Genomic DNA, 23757 nt, shown 5'->3' on the forward strand with positions numbered 1-23757 from the left:
AGGGTCTGACAATGGGTCAAAGGATTTCATCCTGATACCTAATGGCAGTCAGAATGCCATTGTCCAGCCTGTAGAGGTCTGTGCGTCCCTCCATGGATATGCCTCCCCACACCATCACTGACCCACCACCAAACCAGTCATGCTGAACAATGTTACAGGCAGCATAACGTTCTCCACGGCTTCTCCAGACCCTTTCATGCCTGTCACATGTGCTCAGGGTGAACCTGCTCTCATCTGTGAAAAGCACAGGGCACCAGTGGTGGACCTGCCAATTCCTGTGTTCTATGGCAAATGCCAGCCGAGCTCCACGGTGCCAGTCAGCGAGCACTAGAGGACGCTGGGCCCTCAGACCACCCTCATTAAATCTCTTTCTGATTGTTTGATCAGAGACATTCACACCAGTGGTCTGCTGGAGGTCATTTTGTAGAGCTATTGCAGTGCTCATCCTGTTCCTCCTTGCACAAAGAAGCAGATACCTGTCCTGCTGATCGGTTGAGGACATTCGACAGCCCTGTCAAGCTCTCCCAGACTAACTGCCTGCCTCCTGGAATCTCCTCCATGCACTTGAGAATGTGCTGGGAGACACAGCAAACCTTCTGGCAATGGCACGCATTGATGTGCCATCCTGGAGGAGTTGCACTGCCTGTGGAACCTCTGTAGGGTCCAGGTATCGCCTCTGTCAGGATTCGGCCCTCTTGCGGCCTGTTTTGTTCCTTCTGTTTGTTGCTTGTCTGTGTGCATTTTTGTTGTTGCCTTTAGTGTGTTTTTTGGCTTGTCTCTGTCTCCCTCTGGCTGTGTTTTCACCCTGTCCCTTTTCCACTCGCTCATCCCCTGGTTCTCTCATTAGCTCATCACCCTCACCTGTTGCAATCAGCTCCACTCAATTCACCTGGTCCCCTTCCCTGTTACTTAAGCTCTGCCATTTCCCCTCAGTCTTTGCTGGTGCATAGTTGGACAATACATGCAGTTATTCTTCACAACCCTCCTCCGCTGGACTTTCAGTTATTGGATTTTCGTCATCTTTCATCCCCTCTCCAGATTACCCCCACTGGACTCATTATTTGTAAGGTTCTAGTTTTGTTCTTTAGTTAGTTGTTTGTTCCCCTGATGTAGTCTCTAGTGTTCCTGTTGCCTTTGTCTTGTTTAGCTTTGTCTACCTTTTAGTCTGGCCGTTTGTCCGTGCCTAGTTTAGTTTTTGTCTCCTCTGTCAGTCTTCCTGTGGTCTTTGTCTTGGTGAGTCTTCCTCCTGAGTTTTTCCACCTGAGTTTTGCTTTCAGTTCTGCGAAAATAAATCCTTTAATTATACCTTCAGTTTTTGTCTTTGTCTGCACCTGGGTTCTCCACTCCCACCAATCCTGACAGCCTCATGCTACCAGAAGTGACACTTACCCTAGCCAAATGCAAAACTAGTGAAAAACAGTCAGACAACATTAGGAAGGAAAAAAATGTCAGTGGCCTTCACCTGTAAACTCATTCCTGTTTTGGGGGTTGTCTCATTGTTACCCCTCTAGTGCATCTGTTAATTTTATGAACACCAAAGCAGCTGAAACTGACTAAAAACCACATCTGTTACTTACTTGACCAGATCAGTATCCCACATGTTTGACTGATTTGATGCAATACTAAGATTAAAAAGTGTTCCTTTAATTTTTTTGAGCAGTGTATTTAAATCAAGCATAACAAATCAAGACTTGCTACAGCTTGTCATCTTAAGGGTAATTCATGGTTTCCATGTGTGCAGGTTGATAGATGGACTGGTTGTATCTCCTTTCATACTTCAGAGCAGCACCAGTTGGCTACATGGCTAGTTTCTTTAACCTTCCTAACATGGACAAACGGCAGCTGCCAACAGGTCGGACTGCTTCAGTGATTACTCCTGAGGTGTGATGGGCACAGTACATGAACAGAGTTATTGGAGAAATTACGATTGTACTGTGGTTGGGTTCCATCAATGAAACTGAATGTGAATCAAGATAAGTCATTTCATTTTGCACGAAAGACTTTAATTATGGCAAATGTCATGTTAAATGTAAAAATGTTTCAGTGACCAGTTTTTATTAACAGACATACAGTGCACAAATTCTATAGGAATGGCATCCAACAGATTTCTGTTTTTAAGTGCAACAGGTCTCAGTCTTTCAGTGCTTTGAATTGATACTGTTGAACAAGGTAAAAACTGACAGTCCTTACTAGATGTTAATGTGTACTGTGTGTATGAGTAATTGCCATTCAATTCTCTGTTCCCATTGTTGAGTGTCAATGAGGTCCCCACCGATATTGTATCAGTGCTGCTATTTTAATATTGCAACAGTTAGTGTTCAAATAGAAATCCTTTGTTGCATTCAGTCATGTCCGAGCCACCTGCAGCATTTCCTCCACATTCAGCAGTTTTTCTCTGGGTTTTCCACTGGCCTCACCCCTTGTCATCTCCACATTGTCAATCTTCTCCCAGTCTGAGAAAGTTACTGGTTTTACTCCTGCAGATGAGAAAATACAAACCACATTTGGCTGTGGCATTAAGAAAGCACACACGCTCATTCAAAGAAAGGAAATGTTACAAAAACAACCACACTGGTACCGCAGATTGATCCTTAGAAGCGCAATCAGATCGTGTTAAACCAGTAAGATCTGGAGCTATATATTCTTAATTTCCAAGAAATTTGCAATTAACCAACAATAAGAAAAATACTGAATCTCCATGTAATCGCCTATCTCCATGTTAGGAGATACAGGAGAGTCAGTTTTGCATTGTGCGAATTGAATCGCGTTTCCCTCCCGGTACAGTTTGGTACGACCAATTATAGCACGGGAGGCGGGAGTTAATGCTGCGTCATCTTCAGCGCCTGGATTACCCATAAAGATGATGCCGGAGGAGGAGGAGGACGAGGAGGAGGGGCCAAAGCGAATCTTTTTGTGGTCTCTTGGCGTTTTGGATGGCGTTAGTCGTTGCCTCTTTTCACTTGACGTTTCCGACGATGAGGAGGCAGTGGATGGGTCGTTACTTTCGCCTTCTTGCCATTGTTTGTACAGAGGAAAATCCCGTTCCAAACGTGCGAGTAAATTTAATCAACTTTTACACATACGCACCGACTTGGTTTGGCTCCGATTTAAAGTTATTCCTAACACCGCTAATCGTTCGGAAGGAGTCTTTTGTTGCGTAGCCTTTTCAAAAATAAGTGTTGTACTTGAGAGTACCCCATGTATTCGCAGATTTTTGCGACAAAAACGGCAGTAATCATTTACCGCGACGCTTTCTCGGCTGCATGCCATTGTTGTTTGGACTACATGGACTACAAGGTCGATTTGTTTGCGCGTCACATCCGTGTTACGCTGATTGGTTCTTTCTCGTTCAAGCTGCATTCGTTAGCCCCTCCTTTTTGAAATCGTCTCCTGTCATCACAATGCCAGACTGTCTTTATTTGTATTGATATTAATACATAAATAAAGTCAGTCTGGATTTTCCAGGCAAAGCAAGAGTCAAAGTGAGTATGCAACTTCCTTTTCACTACAAACTGTTGAATAATATTGCAGACTAACTTCTTGATAGTTACAGCAATGATATGTGGAGGGAAAAAAGATGTTATAAAAGGGAAAATATGTAAATTTAGTGGCCACATTTAATCCAAACGTGTCTGTCTGTTAGACTGTGTTGTAGTTTACCTTTCAAATAAAAATCAGAAAACGGAGTTTGCGGCTATGGACAGACTATGAAACATCTGTGTCCAGACAATGACTAGATATATTGCAGACAGTGTTTTACATCATGTAACTATCTGTAGGTTTTTTGTTGTTGCATGTCTCTCTAGTAATTTGATTGACTGATTGATTGATTGATTGATTGATCATATTTATTTCAAACCAGCTTCTAACACCACCAAAATCAGACAATTTACATAAGTGATTTGAAAATTTAAATAACTTACCAACAACAAATGTAAACTGTTAGGCCCAGGCAGGCGTGGGCTGGGGCAAAAAAAAATCAGCCCTGGCATTTTTGGCCCAGACCGGCCCACAACAATATCAGTTGACTGAATCAAGGACTAATTTTTGAATGCAAAGACAAAAACTGACTGAAAGGTTGGATTTTCAAAACAAAAATTCAAAAACATCTTTAGAGACCTATACAAACTTGTTGACAAGTTGGAAAAAAATTTGGAATCCAGTAGAGCAGGGGCACTCAACTAAAATTCAGAGAGGTCCAGTCAGAGAAAATATATTAAAGCAAAGGTCTGGAACATCATATTATCGAACTTCAATTAGTGTGATATATGTTGATGTAACCTAGCAGTTTTATTATCATCTGCATGGAATCAATAACTGACCGTCAAATCAAATACATTCAGTACAGTTAAAAAACCTTTTGACAACATTTATTAATAAATAACTGTTGATACAACTGTACATCTTAAAATAAAGTGCAGAATTTCACAAAATCATGGCTGAACAACCTGAACCAACTTGTATACATATTTAACAATACCTAAATCTCAACTAATGTAAACAATTGAACAGTTTTGCACTTTTTTATATCACCTGCTGTTTAATGGGAGAACTGAGCTGTAGCTTGCCCTGCCAGTGTTTTTAGTTGTGGCCTGAATGCTGTCTGGGCCATTCTCAAACACATTTGGAGCTCATTGGTAAGTCTGGAACCATATTTAGTTTTGATTATGTTTATAGTAGAGAAAGCTGCCTCGCAGCTGCATGTTTGGTCAAACATAGTCAGCATGTGTAGGGCTACTTTCTTCTCGGTGTCGGGTTTTTTGTCTTTCTGTTTTGTCTATCTTTTGGCTCTCGACTGTTTTCTGAATGCAGAGTTTTGTGTTTAGTATCTGCAATGTAGAAACTTCATTGGCTGAGTAGCATCAGTTGGGATGTCTGAACTCGTACGTAATTGGTCTGTGTTTCCTGAGCTAAACACCAACGCTGTAAACACTGGAAAAGCTGCACCCGAATAATAGAAGCGACCCATGAAATTTAAAATCCTGTTACAATTTACTGATTACAGGTCCGAGGGAACACGTTGACCAGCCCCAACTAGACACCGGCCCACCGGGACAGTGCCCGGTATGGCAGATGTCCAGTTTGCCCCTTTTGGCCCCAGAGTCTGCAAATTTTGGTAAGAGAAGTTTGGGTTTGTTTTAATTTCTTGTGCCAGATGAGTCTGTCAGATTTTTTTGATCCTGCCTCATACAGTTTGATAGCTATGACTATAAAGCATTAGTCCATGCTCAATTATCAACAGACAGCAATGCACAAATCACAAGGAGGTTTGAAAGATGCAAATGTAATTGGCTCCATTATCTTAGATTATCGTTTAGGTAACAGGGCTTGGAAAGAGGTTGCAAAACAGCCAATAAAGTAATGTGAATAAAGTACCTCTCTTTTCCAGCAGTACACTAATGCTTTGTGAACCAGGCTTGGCAGCAGATAAATCCAACATTCCTGAGTCCATGTCCTCCATTAGAGATCGTGCAGTGTCAAAGCTGTTGTTCATGGTGGTGGCTATCACACCTGTGGGGCCTGTTTTCAGCCAGCCGCTACAATATAGACCTACAAGGAAAGACGGATTCACTGCATAATTCCTGTTAATGTGAAAACGTCCTCTGTGGCAATTACTGAATACCTGCAGCTTGCTGAACGCGGCCCATGATGTTTGGGACGATGGCTTTGTGGGAGTCAAACGGCACTGACGGATCGATGGAGAGGCTCTTGTAGCCAATACTGCTCACGACAAGACCGCAGGGCACGTCCTCCTCTTCTCCAGTAAGCACAGCCTGGGCTCCCTCACCTGAACCCTGGTAGAAAGGCAGACAATGTTACCCAGGACGACATGTTAAGCAGCTGCATGTGCTGACACACACAGGCACTTCATGAACTTTAAAGTCCTGCTCACCTCCAGCTTGTTGACTGCCAGTCGGATGCCCGCTATTTTGTTCTGGCTGGGGTCGGCCAGGACTTCGATGGGGCTCCGGAAGAATCGGAAGCCCCAGACGCGAGACGCCTTGTTCCGTCTTTCCTGCTCTTTCTCTCCCGGTTTCTCTAGGGCTGTCTTCAGCATCAGCTCAGTCAGACGCTTCCTGGGCCTCGGCACATCTGACACCGCAGAGACACTTCTGCTTAAAATCTGTCTGCTTTGCTTTCATATACAGTGCTTTGAAAAAGTATTTAGATGTTTCAGACCATTAAACTAATTTCAATATTAGTTTCGTTTTTCGCGAAAACACAAAATGCAAGTTTTAAATGAGGATTTCATTTATTGAAGTAAAGATTCTGTCCAACCCCACCTTTCCCTATGTGAAAAAAGTAATTACCCCCTTAGCTAACAATCTACCTACACTACTGTTTAAAAGTTTGGGGGTCACCCAGACAATTTCATGTTTTCAATCAAAACTCACACTTTTATTCATGTGCTAACATAATTGCACAAGGGTTTTCTAATCATCAGTTAGCCTTTTAACACCATTAGCTAACACAATGTAGCATTAGTACACAGGAGTGGTGGTTGCTGGAAATGTTCCTCTGTACCCCTATGTAGATATTCCAATAAAAATCAGCCATTTTCAGCTAGAATAGTTGTTTATCTCATTAACAATGTCTAGTTTCTTCTCTGATATATTTCTGATTCATTTAATGACATCTTCATTGGAAAAAATGCTTTTCTTTCAAAAATAAGGACATTTGTAAGTGACCCCAAACTGTGTATATGTTTTCAAAGGCTTTTGGCTGCTATAACTAGTTTTAATATTTTATTTGTATTCTTATTTGAGAAATTGTTCCTACAAGTTGCAATCCTGTTTTTCCTGAATTATTATTTTATAACATTATATTTTGTTTTACATATTGATATTTCATAAGTTTCATCCTGTCTTGATGTGCCCACATAATTTACAGACATTTCTAAGTGACCCCAAACTTTCGAATGGTCGTGTATGCATGTACATATATATTCAACAAAATTTTTCTTCAGTGATCTTTGATTAAGACCAAACTAATATGTATTGAACAAAATATAACTAAAATTCATAGATACTAACTACACAAGTTGAAGTACTACACTTTAATGCTTGCATGCACATTCAAATTTGAAAGAAAATCATTCTAACAAAAATAGAAAAACAGAAGATGTGCACAAACAAAGTGATGGTAATCACATGCAAAAGTGCCTACACAGTAACACAGTTCACATAAAAATATTTAAAGTTGCTGGTCTTCAGAAATTTCCTGTAACAGCACTGTGTTTTTGGTGTGCTGCTGTGACCACAAACTTGTCACCACTGCAATGCAAGTTTAGCAGCACTGATATATACAGATACTAACCATCAGTTTAAAAAAAAAACATCCTTCACTTACTGCTTATCACTTACAATAGACATGAGATCAAGGTTTTTATAATAACTCGGACTAAGAGCAAGGACACTGCTATAAGTCTGAACATGCTCTGCACCATCTATCAACTCTATGACATTTCTCTAGCAAGGACAAGGACCTGTCAGAAGGTCAAATAGATTGTGCATAGTGTTGCAAAACGCTTAAACTCTTTTCCTGATCTGCAGTATCTTACACCAGCAGAAGACTTTTTGATTTCCAGGCAGCAGCGATCTTGACTGGTTTGCAGTTTCCATTCACCTCAAAGTAATACAGCGAAAGGTCTCAACAGGGTACGTTTCAGTTGGTAACCACAACATACATTCTTGTTTCCTTGTGACATTTTCAACAGTCTCTGCATTAGCCAGACACTTCTTGTGAGAAAAAACACATTTTACTAAATCAACTCAAAATGTAAAATAAGCAAATTCATAGGCCTTAAAGCCAAGTTTTACATCTACCCGGCCCACCACTGGAGCAGATGGGTGAAACAACAGCAAGAAAGCATGAAAAATACTACAAGAAACATAATTTTGTCTGTTACCTTTAAGAGCCTCTGCAACTCCCTCAAAATCAGTCGCTACCATCTCAGGTCTGGTGCCTGGCAGGTTCACCATTTCTCTGAGCTCCTGTAGACAAAGGGAACACAGGGATTAATGCATTAAAACATTGTTTAAAATAATCTCTAAGTGTATGACTTTGATCAGTTTATTACTAGTTGGATCATATTATCTTAGTTTTGGAATTGTTTCTATCAGCTCTGGTAAAACTATGCTTACTACTGCAACTGTTGACAGAGTGCAACGCCTGAGAAACTACATGAGCAGACACGTTACATAATTTAGCGGTCATCGCTTCATGGATGAAGAGGTATTTCTTAATGCATAGCAGGGTCCAAGTTGGCACGTGGTTTCACTTTGTTGACAGTCAAACCATACTTGGGTCTATTCACCGGGAGTGTTATGGCTTTCAAACATTCTTTTCCAACAGAATTGGGCAGATCCAGACCAACACGAGGGTTGAAGAGTGGTGGTGGATTCCCGGTCCACAAAATATTGCGGATGCCATTACCAGAGGAGCGAGCCCTGAGGACAGAGAGAAGACTCAGAATGGCAGCAAGGGCCAGAGTTTTTAAAGTGGCCGGTGAGTAAGTGGCCAATTAAGTCAGCTAAGGAAATAGCATCTACTGCCAGAGAAAATGTAAATAAGTTGCAGAGGAGAGCTTTCGTCGTTGCTGTGACAAGGTCTAGGGCAAAGGAGCAAGGCCACAAGGATGAGCTGTCCCAATCAGAGCCAAGGAGACCGCCTGCAGGGTCTGCTATCAAGACTCTTGTGGATGTCAAATGATTCAAGCAGTCTTGGAAAACTCACCAAGTCAGTGGCACTTCTGTGGAGAGCAGCAAAGAAGTTCCTGAGGGTTTCAAAGACCTTTCAAAGTCGATCCTCCAGGAGGCCACAGTGGGAGGTAATCCTTTCCAAAGGCACAATGTCTGTGGTAGAGCATGAGGATGCTTTGAGGGATATTTTCATTGCAGCACAAGAGGGCGCCAGGTTCCAGAACGTCACTCTGAATCGACTGGTGGCCTATAAAAGACCCAAGTCGCGTGCATTCACGCGAAGGGGGAGTCAGATTTTTCCGGGGAGTGTGAAAATTGCACAACACTGGTCCATTTTAGCAAGCCAACTGCTGTCCTGCTAGCTTCAGGATGGTGACATTGTTTTCTCCACCAGCACACCTCAAAGAGCAGTGTTCGATGCCGCTATTATTATACAATATAGCCATTTTAATGAGAAGCTCGGACGCTGTTGTATGTATTGAAAGATATTTTATTCCAACAATGGTCAAAAAAATAAAAGAAATCACATTTATTACAGCCCTGGAGGTAGGGAGTGGATAAAACCTGTTGAAAGAGTGCCTGCCCGTATGCGACGCTCCTCGGAAAAACAGCGAACGCACCCGTATACAAACAGGGATGATGTGATTGGTCAAAGGTAGCCGGCCTTCTATTGATTGACAGCATTGATACACAAAAAATCCGAGAGTGGAGCAGAGATCCGTGAGCAGAACTTCCGTGAGAACAAGAGGAAGAATTTTGAGTTTGAGCGCAAGAAATCTGTGCGAGCAGCATCATAACCGAGTGCGAGGACACAGTTTGAGCACACGCAGAGCAAATTTGAGCGCGAGAGCAGAGTTCTGAGAGACAATATCACGAAATCTGAGAATGAAATCGATAAATGCTGCCCTCAAATCAATTTAAAATGCTCTTGAATTATGATAGGAAATTTATTCCATATGTGTTATGTTTCTGATTGTTTTCGTGAGTGCTTAAATGTTTGTGTGGTGCGCGGCGTCTGTCTTTGAATGAATGGATGTGTGGTTTTGTCCTGCAGTTCTTGTTATGCGCTGTGGATGGATTGAGTCAGATTGACGGAGTTTATGCGCAGATATAAATTTAAATGTTAATTGATTACTGTTTGGAAGTTGTGTGTGCGTATGCTTGGATTGTAGGATGTATAATATTTTTGCCAAGCTGATTATCTTTATTTAAAATGAAATTAGTGCATTTAACACAGTGAAATGCTATATTATTTGCATGTTTTATTTTGTTGGCTTGTTGTTTACACATGTGCTTTTGTGTTAAGGTTTTTCACCTGAGTGACCGATAAGCAGCCATAACTACATGAACTGAAACTTTTTTTAATTCTAATACAAAGAAGAAAAAAAATGGAAAAAGACTGCCTGGCCTGAGGGAATTCCTGCATGACCCCGGACCTTTAAAACAAAGCTTCCTTTTCAAGTTAGAAAGAGCAGGCTGTAGAGAAATAACTTGACATTGTCAACTCTATTTTTCAATCAGGTACCGCATGAAGTACTTCTGTAGTTATAGGGGGCAATGTGGCAAAACTGGAGCAACTGGTGTGATGTTGATCTAGTTTGTTGTCGCTAAAAAGAAACTGCCAAATACAATGATCCACTGCACTGTACACACTAACCACTAACCTAAGTGGTGAAAGTATAAAGTCACATGTCATCATCACGACTGTATGAAAATTTGTTGACAAGAAAAGCAGAGGAGTTGAAATAATTACAACAGTGGTTCAGTGATTAGCACCATTACCTCATACCAAGAAGGACCTGGGTTACTCTGTCGCCTTTTTCTAGGTGCTCTATGTACTTCATGTTAAATTGTGACTTTAAACTGCCTGCAGGTGTGGGCAGTTCTGTTTTTATATATCCGTTATTGACTGGTGTACCCCGCATGTCATCAAATCGTCTGTGTTGATAGGATCAAGCCCCCCACGAGTGTAGTGGGTACAGCTAATGGATGTATAGTTAGATTGAACATGGACATTTGAAATACTCATTCCAATATATTTCAAACACAATAACAAAATCATTATCTAAGAGCGAAGGATAAATATGAAATCATTTCACAAATAATCAGCCAAAAGGAATGAATAAACAGTTAAATAATTCCCCCATGATCAGCTAAAGCAATAGATAAATAGCTCATATTAGTTAAGAAAATAGATAATTAAATAATTAGCTGAAAGTCATTGATAAATATCTAAATAAATAGCTAAAAGTCATGGATAAATATCTAAATGAAGAGCTACAAGGAATGGATAAGTATCTAAATAATTAGCTAACTGTAATAGATAAAAAATAATAATTAGTGGATCGAAATTTGAAATGACCATTCCAAAACATTGCATATATAGCTAAAGTCATTACCTAAAAGTGACGGATAAATTTGAGAATTTTCTACAACTAGTCAGTTAAAAGTAATGAATAAACAGTTAAATAATTACTCAAAACTAACATATAAACAGTTAAAATGATTTGCTAAAAGTAATAGATAAATAGCTAAAATTAGCTAAAATAATTAATTAGCTGGAGAAATAATAGATAAAAAGTCAAACTTAGCTAACGGCAATGGATAAATAGCTACAAGGAATGAATAAATATTTAAATAATTAGCTAAAAGTAAGGGATAAAAAGTTAAAACTAGTTGAAAATAATAGAAAAATTGCTAAATACTTAGATAAACATAATGAATAGATACTTTAACAATTAGATAAAAAATAATAAACAAAAATAGCTAAAATTAGCTTAAAACATTATAGTAGGTAGCTAGAAGTGATGGATAAACAGTTAAAATTAGCCAGAACTAGCTTATTAAAAGTAAAAATAATTAGTTAAAAGTAACTGATTGGAATGGCTAATTGAAACAATTAGCCAGAACTAATGTACGAACAGTTGAAATCAAGGGCTAAAAATAAAAACTACAAACTGTTCGTTAGTAGTAGACTAATGGTTAAAAGTGAAATGCCACTGAAATTCCACGTAGTAGTTTTAGCAAACATGACAAAACTGACCTAACCTTTGACAGTTCAGCCAAAAATCACAGTCAGTATCCATTGTTAAATACCATCCATTTTGAAACCAGTCAAAGTTTGGGTTATTAGGGTGACAGAGGTGAAGGATATTTTTTTTCTCTTTAAAGGTTAAAATATCTCATCTCTGTCTTTGGATACACACCTTGATGGTGCAGGCTATCTGCATCGGGCCTCTCCTCCCGACTATCAGTACCCTGCAGACTTGGCTCTCTGCCAGAGCCTCCAGGGCCGGCTGGGTGATGTCAGTTTTCTGCAAAAAAAAAAAAAAAAGACATTGTTTAAATTACAATTTTTGCAATAAAAAAAGAAGTGGATTTGTTATGCAGAAGTTGTGTCTATTTAAGGTGATTTCTGTCTTTATATTCTGTTATTCCTGGTGCCACATGTGCACAATTATGTGAAGTTTTAGTATTTAATATAAAAATGTGCTTTCACTACACTACGTTTTCTTACATTTCCAGGTGCCACAGTGAAGGTTCTGTTGATGTCACTCACTTCCTCACTTCACAGAGCAGTTGCTCTTCTTTTTAGTCCAAACAAAACATTTCATGTTGCGACACTACCATAACAGTATGATGTGTATTAAGTGCCAGATGTCATCATAGATCTTTATCATTTACTTCTGAGTTCTTGGTTCTTCAGGCATGAAAATATGTTTATATAAACTGACAGAGCAGATACATCGCTTTTAAAAAACAAGTTCACGTTGAGTTCATAGCTTCCACACAAGTACTCCATATGTAAAGTATCATAGTTCATTCTTGTCCTTGAAAACGGAAATCAAGATCTGCTCGCTAACTTTTGTTGGAACGTTCGGCCTCAGTTCACGGTCCTTATTTTAGTTAAATGCAGAAGTAATCATAGACATAACATTGCTGCTCGATGCTGGCTTAAATTGTGAAAAATGCATCTGTTTGTTAAAGCAGCATGTTAAAGCATGTTTTTTCCTCAAAACTATATCCAAACAACAATGATTTTATCGTATAAATATACTGGAATGCATCTGTGTTCTCATATATCTTGGATCTCTGCTATATTTTTAACCTAACCTAATCTCTGTGTTCCTCACCTTCAGACTGTCAATGGGAGATAGCAGAATTCTTGCTACATCCAAGGCCACGTTACCTTGACCTAGGATCACTGCTGTTTCACAACTCAAGTCTGGACTCAGCTGAGATAAGAGAGACACGTAAATTGAAGATAAAGGACCAAAACAGGGTGTGAAAACAAAAGCAAAAGAAGACTGACATAATGATCTTTCACCTGCGGTATGCTAATTTTCATTTACAGGAAACATTGTCTTGTGAGGCCTATGAAAAGCATACCTCTCGACAGTTAGGCAGCCCATTGTACCAGCCCACAAAGTCTTTGGCAGAGTACACCCCGGCCAAGTCTTCCCCTGGCACTCCCATACTCCTGTTTCCCTCTGCACCATAACTCTGTCATAAAATGTACAAAAAATACACATAAATCATTTTGCATTTCTGTTTGAAAGTGATTTGACTGTACAGATGCAGCAGCAGGTTTCCATGTCGTCCTTACCAGTACGACAGCATGGTAGGCTTGTTGCAGCTCGTCAACGCTCACATCTTTACCCACGTTCACATTGCCATAGAAACTACAGCGTGAATGTTTGGCTGTCTGTGTGAATGTGTTGATGACATTCTGAGGAAAAAGATCAGAATTATTATGAAAAATTGTATTGTATGCAATAACGTATAGTATGTGGCAGCATCAGTTTGCTATAGGAACACTAGTGATAGAATTCTCATCACTTGCAGATGACAAATACACCAACAAGAAAAGCACTCAGAACGCAGTACTCCACCAAAGCCGCTCAGTCGTATAATTTCCGACTGATAAGATTGCAGTGTTGGATTTGTAGTAGGATCGCAATCATGTGATCATCAGCAGGCAGCTGATGTAGTGTTCACTTGTTGTCATAGTTACAGTGACGCAGTGCTACGATCTTGCAATGATAAAGCAATCTTAAACAAATCCGTAGATCCAGACTACAAGCCACATCACTGCCAAAATCTAAAGAGGTGGTCCTTGTGTCATTTCTGACTTTTCCTGAAAATTTCATCCAAATCCATTTTTGAGTAATTTTGCAAATAGACAAACAAACATACACCGATCGTCACATAACTCTGCTGTGTTCCTTGGCGGAGTAATAAAAGTATGGCAGTTACTATGGTCATGAGCAGTTCCTGTTTGCACTATTTCTAAAAGTGTGTAGACAACTGTCACTGAATTACTGAAGAAAATGTATAAACCTATCTATTCAAAGGCAAGTTCTGAGCTTATACACACGTGGACAAAATTGTTGGTACCCCTCAGTTAAAGAAGGAAAAACCCACAATTCTCACTGAAATCACTTGAAACTCACAAAAGTAACAATAAATAAAAATTTATTGAAAATTAAATAATCAAAATCAGCCATCACTTTTGAATTGTTGATTAACATAATTATTTAAAAAAACAAACTAATGAAATAGGGCTGGACAAAAATGATGGTACCCATAACTTAATATTTTGTTGCACAACCTTTTGAGGCAATCACTGCAATTAAACGATTTCTGTATTTGTCAATGAGCGTTCTGCAGCTGTCAACAGGTATTTTGGCCCACTCCTCATGAGCAAACAGCTCCAGTTGTCTCAGGTTTGATGGGTGTCTTCTCCAAATGGCATGTTTCAGCTCCTTCCACATATGTTCAATGGGATTCAGATCTGGGCTCATAGAAGGCCACTTTAGAATAGTCCAACGCTTTTCTCTCAGCCATTCTTGGGTGTTTTTGGCTGTGTGTTTTGGATCGTTGTCCTGTTGGAAGACCCATGACCTGCGACTGAGACCAAGCTTTCTGACACGAGGCAGCACATTTCTCTCCAGAATGCCTTGATAGTCTTCAGATTTCATCGTACCTTGCACACTTTCAAGACACCCTGTGCCAGATGCAGCAAAGTAGCCCCAAAACATTACTGAGCCTCCTCCATGTTTCACCGTAGGGACAGTGTTCTTTTCTTCGTATGCTTGGTTTTTGAGTCTATGAACATAGAGTTGATGTGCCTTACCAAAAAGCTCCAGTTTGGTCTCATCTGTCCAAAGGACATTCTCCCAGAAGCTTTGTGGCTTGTCAACATGCATTTTTGCAAATTCCAGTCTGGCTTTTTTATGAGTTTTTTTCAGCAGTGGTGTCCTCCTTGGTCGTCTCCCATGAAGTCCACTTTGGCTCAAACAACGACGAATGGTGCGATCTGACACTGATGTACCTTGGCCTTGGAGTTCACCTTTAATTTCTTTGGAGGTTGCTCTGGGCTCTTTGGATACAATTCCAACGATCCGTCTCTTCAATTTGTCATCAATTTTCCTCTTGCGGCCACGTCCAGGGAGGTTGGCTACTGTCCCGTGGGTCTTGAACTTCTGAATAATATGAGCCACTGTTGTCACAGGAACTTCAAGCTGTTTAGAGATGGTCTTATAGCCTTTACCTTTAAGATGTTTGTCTATAATTTTTTTTCGGATGTCCTGGGACAATTCTCTCCTTTGCTTTCTGTTGTCCATGTTCAGTGTGGTACACACCTTTTCACCAAACAGAAGGGTGACTACTTGTCTCCCTTTAAATAGGCAGACTGACTGATTATGAGTTTGGAAACACCTGTGATGTCAATTAAATGACACACCTGAGTTAATCATGTCACTCTGGTCAAATAGTTTTCAATCTTTTATAGAGGTACCATCATTTTTGTCCAGGCCTGTTTCATTAGTTTGTTTTTTTAAATAATTATGTTAATCAACAATTCAAAAGTGATGGCTGATTTTGATTATTTAATTTTCAATAAATTTTTATTTATTGTTACTTTTGTGAGTTTCAAGTGATTTCAGTGAGAATTGTGGGTTTTTCCTTCTTTAACTGAGGGGTACCAACAATTTTGTCCACGTGTGTAAGGACGTTTCTGAATGATCTGTGCACGTCAGTTTCCTTCTTAATTTTACAAATAGTTAAGTTTAGCTGACATTGAATGAACACCATGAATAAATATTCTAAAATGTTTTGGATGATTTTTTACAGAAGGGCATCAGCCTCAAAAATAAAAACTATTTTGAAAATGGTGAAGAAAGCCGTAACTTTTGACTTAAATGATATGAATACACAATAATTCACTGCTAAGTGTAATGACCTTTTTTTCTTTACCATGCAAACTAATTTCTAGTAGAAAACTTGCCAACAGATCCATCAAGTGATTATGACACTTTGTAATCTGTGAAGCTAAAGTTAGCTACCAGTTAGCCTAGCTTAGCAGTAATACCAGAGGGAGACTGAAACGGCTTGTCTTGCTCAGTTCAAAAGGGAAAAAGCACACCTGTTAGTATCTAGAAACCACACTTATGAACATGTATATCTCAATTGTTCACACTCGCGTCAGCAAAAAATCAAGGTGTTGCCTACTTAAACTTGTGCTAACCATATCTGGTGGAAGGTGCTGTGGCTAGGAGTGATGTTTTGAATGAACAAACTGCTGCTGCTTGTCGAGACACCTAAAACAAAGAGTTGTTCAAGAAGTGAGTTTAGAAGATGTAGAGGTTTTGTTTTTTCACTTGGCTAACTGTGTCCCACCTGCTCATAGTCTTTATGCTAAGCTAGGCTAATCACGTTATGACTCAAGCACTGTGCTGAATAGGGTTGTAATGATGTCGTTGATTGAGGAAATCATTCTGTAACTATTTTGAAAATGGACTATTTTAGTTATTTTTAACCTTGCACATTACTAGTAATGAGTCATTCCATCTCATTTCAACAAATCTGAGGAAATTTTGTTGCATGACCTCCTCTGATCATCTCCAAACTTTTTTTTTAACTATCCCAACATAAGAATAGATTACTTGCAAAGTTTTAACATCATATGATTGCTATTTGCTAAGTTATAAAATATTTAAATCCCTATTTTTCCACTCGGAAATTGATATGTTAGGTAGAAAGGCTTGATTTAGGAAGATAATACTGGGAACTGACTGATGATATAGACTTACAAGTGATCTGAAGGGTTCAAACACCTTAACAATAGAGCAGGAAAAAAAAATTTGGAATGAATATACCCATTTCTCTGTGGTACAGGGCAATTTAAAAATTTGGCGAAAATGGCATTTTTCAAGAATTTAGGCATTTTTTTCACAAATTTTAATAAGTAACAAGGTTCATATGTTATAAAAATCTCAAAGTACCTTAAAAGTTCTCTCTAACCTAAAAATATCCAAGAGCTAGCTAGTCTCCTTAGACCTCAAAACGATGCCTATTTATGAAACAGACTGAAAAACACCATACATATATTGGCACAGAAACCAATGTGGGACATGGAGTAGAAACATGAAACTTTGTCTGTATAACAATAAACATCCGAATAATTGATATCTGAAGTATCAACATTGTTTCTTGAATCCTTCATGGCCAATTTAACCAAGAAATGCACTATGTTTTATAGGCGTTTTTTTAGGAATTCTAACTAATATATTGCAGTTAAAATGAGTTATATTGCCTTAGGTCCCATGTAAAACATGTAATTTGTCCCCAACTTATCACACCACTATTTCTGTCCTTTGAACTGCTTGAATTTCTCTGAAATCAGGCCATCATCTGCACCAGATATGTGGTACTGTCCACCACGGCGTGTTGAAGGAGCAGTGATTGGACAGAGGATGTGGGCTGTAGGCACCCACACTACGTCATCCTTTCTAGGCCATGTGAACTTCTTGCTGGGACCTTTTGGGTGCATGAATTTCACTTGCAAATCTTCAAATTCAGCTGATAAGTCAAATACGATACCGAGGCTGTCCTGAGAATGCAGTCTGGGAGTGATGCCATTTCTTCTTATTCAGTTACTGTATGAAAGAAAAAACAATGTCTATATAATAATTAACTTCAGATATGCCCTTTGTAACTTATACTACGATGCTGATGCTTCAGATTCATCTTTCATCTTTAGTTGGTCATGTAAATGGTTCCTAAAAACAAAAACGAGGATCAAAATGTATAGTAAATTGATTCAGCAGTTGCTCATCTTTGGCACAAGAAACAAATATGAAAGTAAGTTCACACATACTTCACACATACTAGTTCCTCCAAAAAAAATTTGAACCGCGTACCATGTATCCCACATGCACTTTTTAATGCCTAAAGTTAGGCTATTTTGGGTCTACACCTGAGTTCAACAGCCTATAAATCAATAAATAAGCTTTATTTTAATGTTTTAAAACTTTTACCTTATGCAACTTTCATTAGTAAAGAAGAAAATTCATTCTTTCAATGTCTTTTCACAAGAATAAGTCCTAAAATAGAGGCATGAAAAACCCAAAATAAAGTCGCCCATGAAATAATAAGGATATTTTGGGAAATTCCACAGTCCAGTATTTTTTTATTTTCATTCATTTCTATACTTTTCTCACCAGAAGGGTAAAAGTTTTGGAAGGGGAAAAAATTCTGACCATGTAAAAGGAGTATAAATTGCTTTTTTTAGTAGTTTAAAACCCTAAAATCATAGGCGAGGATTAAGTTTGGACTGACTATGGGTATTAGATTAGATCATTACTGCTTATACTGTATGTTTATAACCATAATACTTTGCATTTGTTCATAAAATTACCCAAATAAAGCCCAAAAAAAATTTTGGGAGGATCTGAGAAAGTGGTGCAACAAGCATTTGTTGAATTGACATGGAATGACTCTAATGTGCAAATTTTCCGAGCTTTTAAGCAAAAATATACACTGACACACAAAAGCATAACCACATCACACAACTCCCATCACCACATGTGATGAAACACCTTTTGTTGTTTACGCTTTGATGTCATACTTGACCACGTCTGTTCCAATTCAAAACATCTCCCAGTGTAGAGTTGACTTTCTATTTGACATGCTTGTATTAAGTAACTGATTTTCCATTGTTGGTGCCAGGATGTTTTCCCACAGACTGAGTGAACAGGTTTGTCTGAGGTGTCGACTGAGTTTCCTTTTCCGCAATAATGCAACTGTTCTGAAAGCCGACGGGTACACAGTGCCTTTTATCTTATAACTGGCAGGTAAGATATTAGTCTTGAGACAAAAATAAACTGCTTTTTCTTAGATAAGAAAAAATGGAATATGTGACTGACAGTCTTAGATAATTATCATTCTCATGACATCTCACAATGAGCACACACCTTGACTTCTGGATGATCAGGGGCCACTCCAAACCGGACAAGGCCAAAGGGTACAGGCAGCCTCTCATAAATGTCCACATCAACATCTTGACGAGCCTGCGAGGAAAAACAAACATAAAATATGAAATGGAAATCTTTGATTATAACTGTTTCAAATATATAATGACCTGAAAAATCTGTCTCTTTGTAGGTGACATAATTACAGGATAACACTGGTGTTGGTTTATAGGGGTTTTCTTACACAGGAAAATTTTGGCAGCACCCAAAGGGAAACTACCAGCCCCATAATTATAAGAACTGAGAATATTTCTTTTAAACCAGTTTTGTTGATTGGGGTTTCATTTCTTAAAGCATAATAGACATTTCTGTTTATCAAATTATCAGAAATAATAGGAGAATGCATTGATTTCTGTCAAATAAGATAATACAGACTCATTGCCTTTACTGTACATGCACTGACCGTGCATACTGTCACTCACCAAAGACCCATCCTGAGCTAGGGTAAACTTGACTTTCTATGTTAACATTGGTGTTGTAAGCTTGTTAAGCTTGATATTAGCAATGTATTAAAGCAGCACTGTTGTTATAGATATACAGGCTGCTGTGTGTTACTGCATTGCTATGGGGAATTTGCATCACATAACGCATCACTACTGTAAGGATAGGAGGTCTACCAGTACTTAATATAATATATAATACTGGTTTGCTATAAATGTCAGATTTGTATCAACAGAATCGGATACTTGGTGAAATGTTTTGAAAAAATGCAGATTTTCAGAATTTCTATAACATTAAAGATATACTTTAGTAGTTGTAATTAATGTTTAAAATTTGGAAAAAGGCTTCCATGAGAAGATTTAGATTCTAATTTTGTAATTAAAAAATGCTTGCATACATTTCTGGCAGTCTTCACAGGTGAGCTTTTAGTGGCACTTTTAATAAATATATTTGTCATCTACATTTACAGTCACAGCAGGATATACACAGGAAATTGGCAGGAAAACAACAACAAAGGGCTGTGCATTTCTACAGAACAGACGAACAATAAAAATGTACTTCTAACGTCACAGAAATGTTCAAAAACTGTTTTTTTCTGGGGAAACATCAGGGTGTTTGTGCACAGGTGCACTCATGTCATACTGACTCACCCTCACAGGAGCCTGCAGAGCTACAAATTCTACTGAGCATTGATATTTTCATTCATAAAGTCATGACAGAGGCTTTCTCCCTGATAACACTGCAGCAACATTAATTTACATGCTTTACATCATAATATATGTCGGCATGCTACTGATATTCCACGTTTACTAAAACTTAGTTTTTGCTCCTCTGATAGTTGGCTTAGCTTTCCTAATAGTGACTTAGCTGGTATCGACTATACACATGCATTATTACATGCATCTCCAGTCTACTTTTGTTTGATTAAGACAAGGAACACTGCTAGTGATGGATCAAATTCATTATTTTTGGAACATTAAAATACTTTAAGATGCCTCTTTACCTTCATCTTGCACAAAAGTCTGGCATTCTCTGTCTTTTCAATGTACCTGAACCCTGCTGTAATATGTTGGTGTAGAAAAGCTGCCCACAAGCAAGTGTGGGGTGTGTATGTTTAGAAATCTGTGCACTGTTCCTACTTGCAGTCTCACAGGGCTGCTGAGACAAAAATTACTAATACACATTAAATTAAAAAAAAAAAAACTTCAGGAATGATCTGGGAAGGAACATGTAAGCACGGCGGGTGGTCTAGTTTGCTCAGTTTGCATTTTGCTGTGTTTATAGTTGTAGTTGAGTAAGATGTATCAAATTAAAATATTACAATCATTATTATGCATCAGTTGAACTTTTAAATGGTGATTAATGATGTAAGTTCAAAAATTATGCGTTTTCCTTTATTTGTTGGCTTTTGTGTGCCCATGTCTGCTTTATTCTTTGATGATTCACTACAAATATCTACCTTGTGTCTATGTGTGTTTTAACTGTAGTGCTCTCATGACTAAAACGTACCACCCAAGTTATTTCCTGTTCTACTTAGAGCGGGTCTGTTTATGTGAGCAACATGTGGGTGAATATTGAAAACAGAACTGAAAGGCTTTAACAGTTGGAATGTAACGTGTATTGGTGTTGCATATTTAATCAGACAGGACACACCCATTTGTCTGCCTCTATGTCTGAGCGTTCAAATCTAATTTTAGTGACCACATTTGGAGAAAAAGCTATTAAAATCTGACTAGATTTATTTAGATTTTGCTAACAGCTGGTATGCCAAGTTAATTGTTAAAAGCATATGCAAAGGAAAAACATGACGGTGAAGAGAGCTCGACAGCGTCTCTATCACTGACCCTAACCAACAATTATTTGTTGAATCAAGAGCTCCACGTTTATGAGTGACAAGTGGTCACCAAAATTCCCAAAACGTTAAGAACACTTGTATTAGTCTGTCCACATCAGAGACTTAGTAACACAATGGTAAAAAAGCAACCAAAACACAACCATGTCATTTCTTAACCCTCATATTGACAATTTGCCAATCTATACTACAGCTGAATAACAGAATTCCTGAAATTCAAGTATGGCGTTTTGTTTTTGTATGCAGCCCCAACAGGATAAGAATTTCTGGAGAACCCACCACAAGATCAAAATGCCTGTTAGAATTTTGACATAGAACTACATAAACCTGACAATTTATCTACATCAACCACATTTAATGCAACCCTAGACAGCAGGGTTGTAACACCCATGTTCTTCTACAATAACAAATTAGAAAGTACATACCTTGATTATATGCTGTGCTGTGTAGAAACCTGCTGGACCGCTTCCAACTATACACACCTTTGGAATACAGGATGAATAACAAGCCTTTCCACATCTGCTGATACCTGCAGAACCAGAGGGAGGACAAAGCAGAGATGCATGTCCTTTTAGGAGGTACAGAAAAACAGGAACTTGTAGTAAATCCGTTCAGGGAGACACTGTAATGTAATTCTGACAGGCAATATTCAAGACTCTTAAGGTGTATTGTCACACGCACAGAAACTAGGCAGTTACACTGTACAATGAAATTCTTGTTTTGCTGATCCTCCTTAACCAAACGACACAATGTATAAAAACTGAAACAATGACTACATAAATAAGTAGACTTCAGCTGACAGCAGCAGTGGTTATGAAGTGCACTGTGCATTTGTAAACCAGGTTTGCATAAAGTGACTGTAACAGTTATATAGTGAATTATAGTTGTAGTATAAAGTGATTATATGAGGCTAGGTTCCTCTCCTCCCACCAGTCATATAATATAGCATAGTACTATATATAATATAATGCATTTTAATACTGTACAACTCAATGCCCGACTCTGGTAGTAATACTGAAGTATATGATCTGAGACACGAATCTGTTTAATTTGTTGTAATCCTATCCTTCACCAGAAGGTATAAAAGCGACCTGACTTCTTTGTTCTGGGTGAGATTCCGTATCGGCTCTGGAAATCTCCTCAGGCAAACCATGATCGATGCTGTTTTTTGTTTGTTTGTTTTTTTCACAATAAAAATTATACTATATTAAAGCAACAGTGTCACCGGACGTTTATTCAACATCTGCATGTCTGAGAAACCACGACAATATATTGTATTATTTATGAGCCGAATTGCAGAGTGAGGTCAGTTTGTTAAAGTTCAAACCTAAATTCCAGCTGGTGTGTAATTTTGTCAATTAAAATTTCAGACAACTGTTAAATTAGTAGAGTTTCGTATTGGATTTGGTGAGTGTTGACATAATTGCAGCAGCATTAATACGCCCAGGTGTCTCACCTTCGTGGAGTCTCCATCTGCTTCTTCCTGAACTCCACAGCTTCAGCAGTTTATGGCCACTCATCTTTAACCTCCCTCCGGCAACAGACGAGCTGCTTTTGGCTTTAAATCAATAAAAAGTTATTTCCTCTGTGTAGTTTTCCTGGTATTTGGTGACCAGCTCCGCATAGCTGCCTCTTCTCTGAGCTGACACTAAGCTGTGAGCAGCCTGAGATGAACAGCCGAGGAGACTCTTTATCTCACCGGAGAGCTAATGCTAACAGCTTGCAGCATTTAGCCGCTCCGAGCTGCGTTTATTTGTTTAACACGTTTGAACTTTATCACACAGCTACAGTGTCGCTATCATAATGGGCTGTTTTCAAAGCTGCACACTGTGGTACAATCACAACGGTCCGTGGAGAACCGACAATTCAGTGCGAAGGTTCCACTTGAAGTGCATCGTTAGCATTAGCTTCCACAGACTAGCAAATAAAGTTACTTGTGTTAGCACTTTATGCTACATTCAGGTTACACACTCAAAGCAAACATACAGAAAAGTTCAAAAGTTTTGGTTCGCTTAAATATGTCCTTATTTTAGAAACAAAATCATTTTTTAAAATGAAGATAACATTAAATTAACCAGAAATACAGTCTAGACATTGTTAATATGGTAAATGGCTATTCTGTCTGGAAATGGCTGGTTTTTAATGGAATATCTACATAGGGGTACAGAGGCCTATTTCCAGCAACCATCATTCATGTGTTCTAATGCTATATTGTGTTGACTAATGGTGTTGAAAAGTTAACTGATAATTAGAAAACCCTTGTGCAATTCTGTTAGCACATGAATTGAAGCGTGAGTTTTCATGGACAAACTTTTGAACAGTAGTGTATCTCTGTTATATTTTGGACCCAGACCAAAGTAAGTGGGGCCTTAAATTTTATTCTATATTTAACAGAAAGTCAGTGCAGCCAGTGCAAACTTCATTATCAAATAAATACATCTTCCCATGT

The 23757-nt window shown here is 38.6% G+C and overlaps 1 protein-coding gene across 3 annotated transcripts; it reads right to left on the reverse strand.

The window, feature by feature from the left end:
* Positions 1–1981: 1981 nt before the first annotated feature.
* On the reverse strand, positions 1982–23156 carry fdxr (ferredoxin reductase). 3 transcript variants are annotated; one of them, XM_022201480.2, is made up of 12 exons: positions 22765–23154; positions 21734–21837; positions 18959–19054; positions 13309–13431; positions 13092–13205; positions 12836–12937; positions 11909–12016; positions 7910–7994; positions 5894–6093; positions 5624–5795; positions 5377–5550; positions 1982–2477 (listed from the first exon to the last, which is right to left on the reverse strand). In XM_022201480.2, the coding sequence occupies exons 1-12, from the start codon at positions 22826–22828 to the stop codon at positions 2347–2349; spliced, it is 1473 nt and encodes a 490-aa protein (XP_022057172.2). In that variant the 5' UTR covers positions 22829–23154; the 3' UTR covers positions 1982–2346. The 3 variants fall into 3 exon arrangements, with proteins under 3 accessions (XP_022057172.2, XP_022057173.2, XP_051795188.1); XM_022201481.2 differs by lacking the exon at positions 5377–5550 and having other exon boundaries at positions 22765–23156; XM_051939228.1 differs by lacking the exon at positions 12836–12937.
* Positions 23157–23757: the final 601 nt, after the last annotated feature.

Source organism: Acanthochromis polyacanthus, chromosome 19 (assembly GCF_021347895.1).
Source record: "Acanthochromis polyacanthus isolate Apoly-LR-REF ecotype Palm Island chromosome 19, KAUST_Apoly_ChrSc, whole genome shotgun sequence".
In the NCBI taxonomy this organism is placed as follows: domain Eukaryota; kingdom Metazoa; phylum Chordata; class Actinopteri; family Pomacentridae; genus Acanthochromis; species Acanthochromis polyacanthus.

What these genes read in the sequence shown, in the direction of transcription:
- fdxr (XM_022201480.2), bottom strand. Translation starts at nt 22,828, where the DNA reads ATGAGTGGCCATAAACTGCTGAAGCTGTGGAGTTCAGGAAGAAGCAGA. An exon ending in CAGCACAGCATATAATCAAG is followed by an intron (nt 19,055 to 21,733) that starts GTATGTACTTTC and finishes TTTTCCTCGCAG; the next exon opens with GCTCGTCAAGATGTTGATGT. An exon ending in GGCTGCCTAACTGTCGAGAG is followed by an intron (nt 12,938 to 13,091) that starts GTATGCTTTTCA and finishes CTCTTATCTCAG; the next exon opens with CTGAGTCCAGACTTGAGTTG.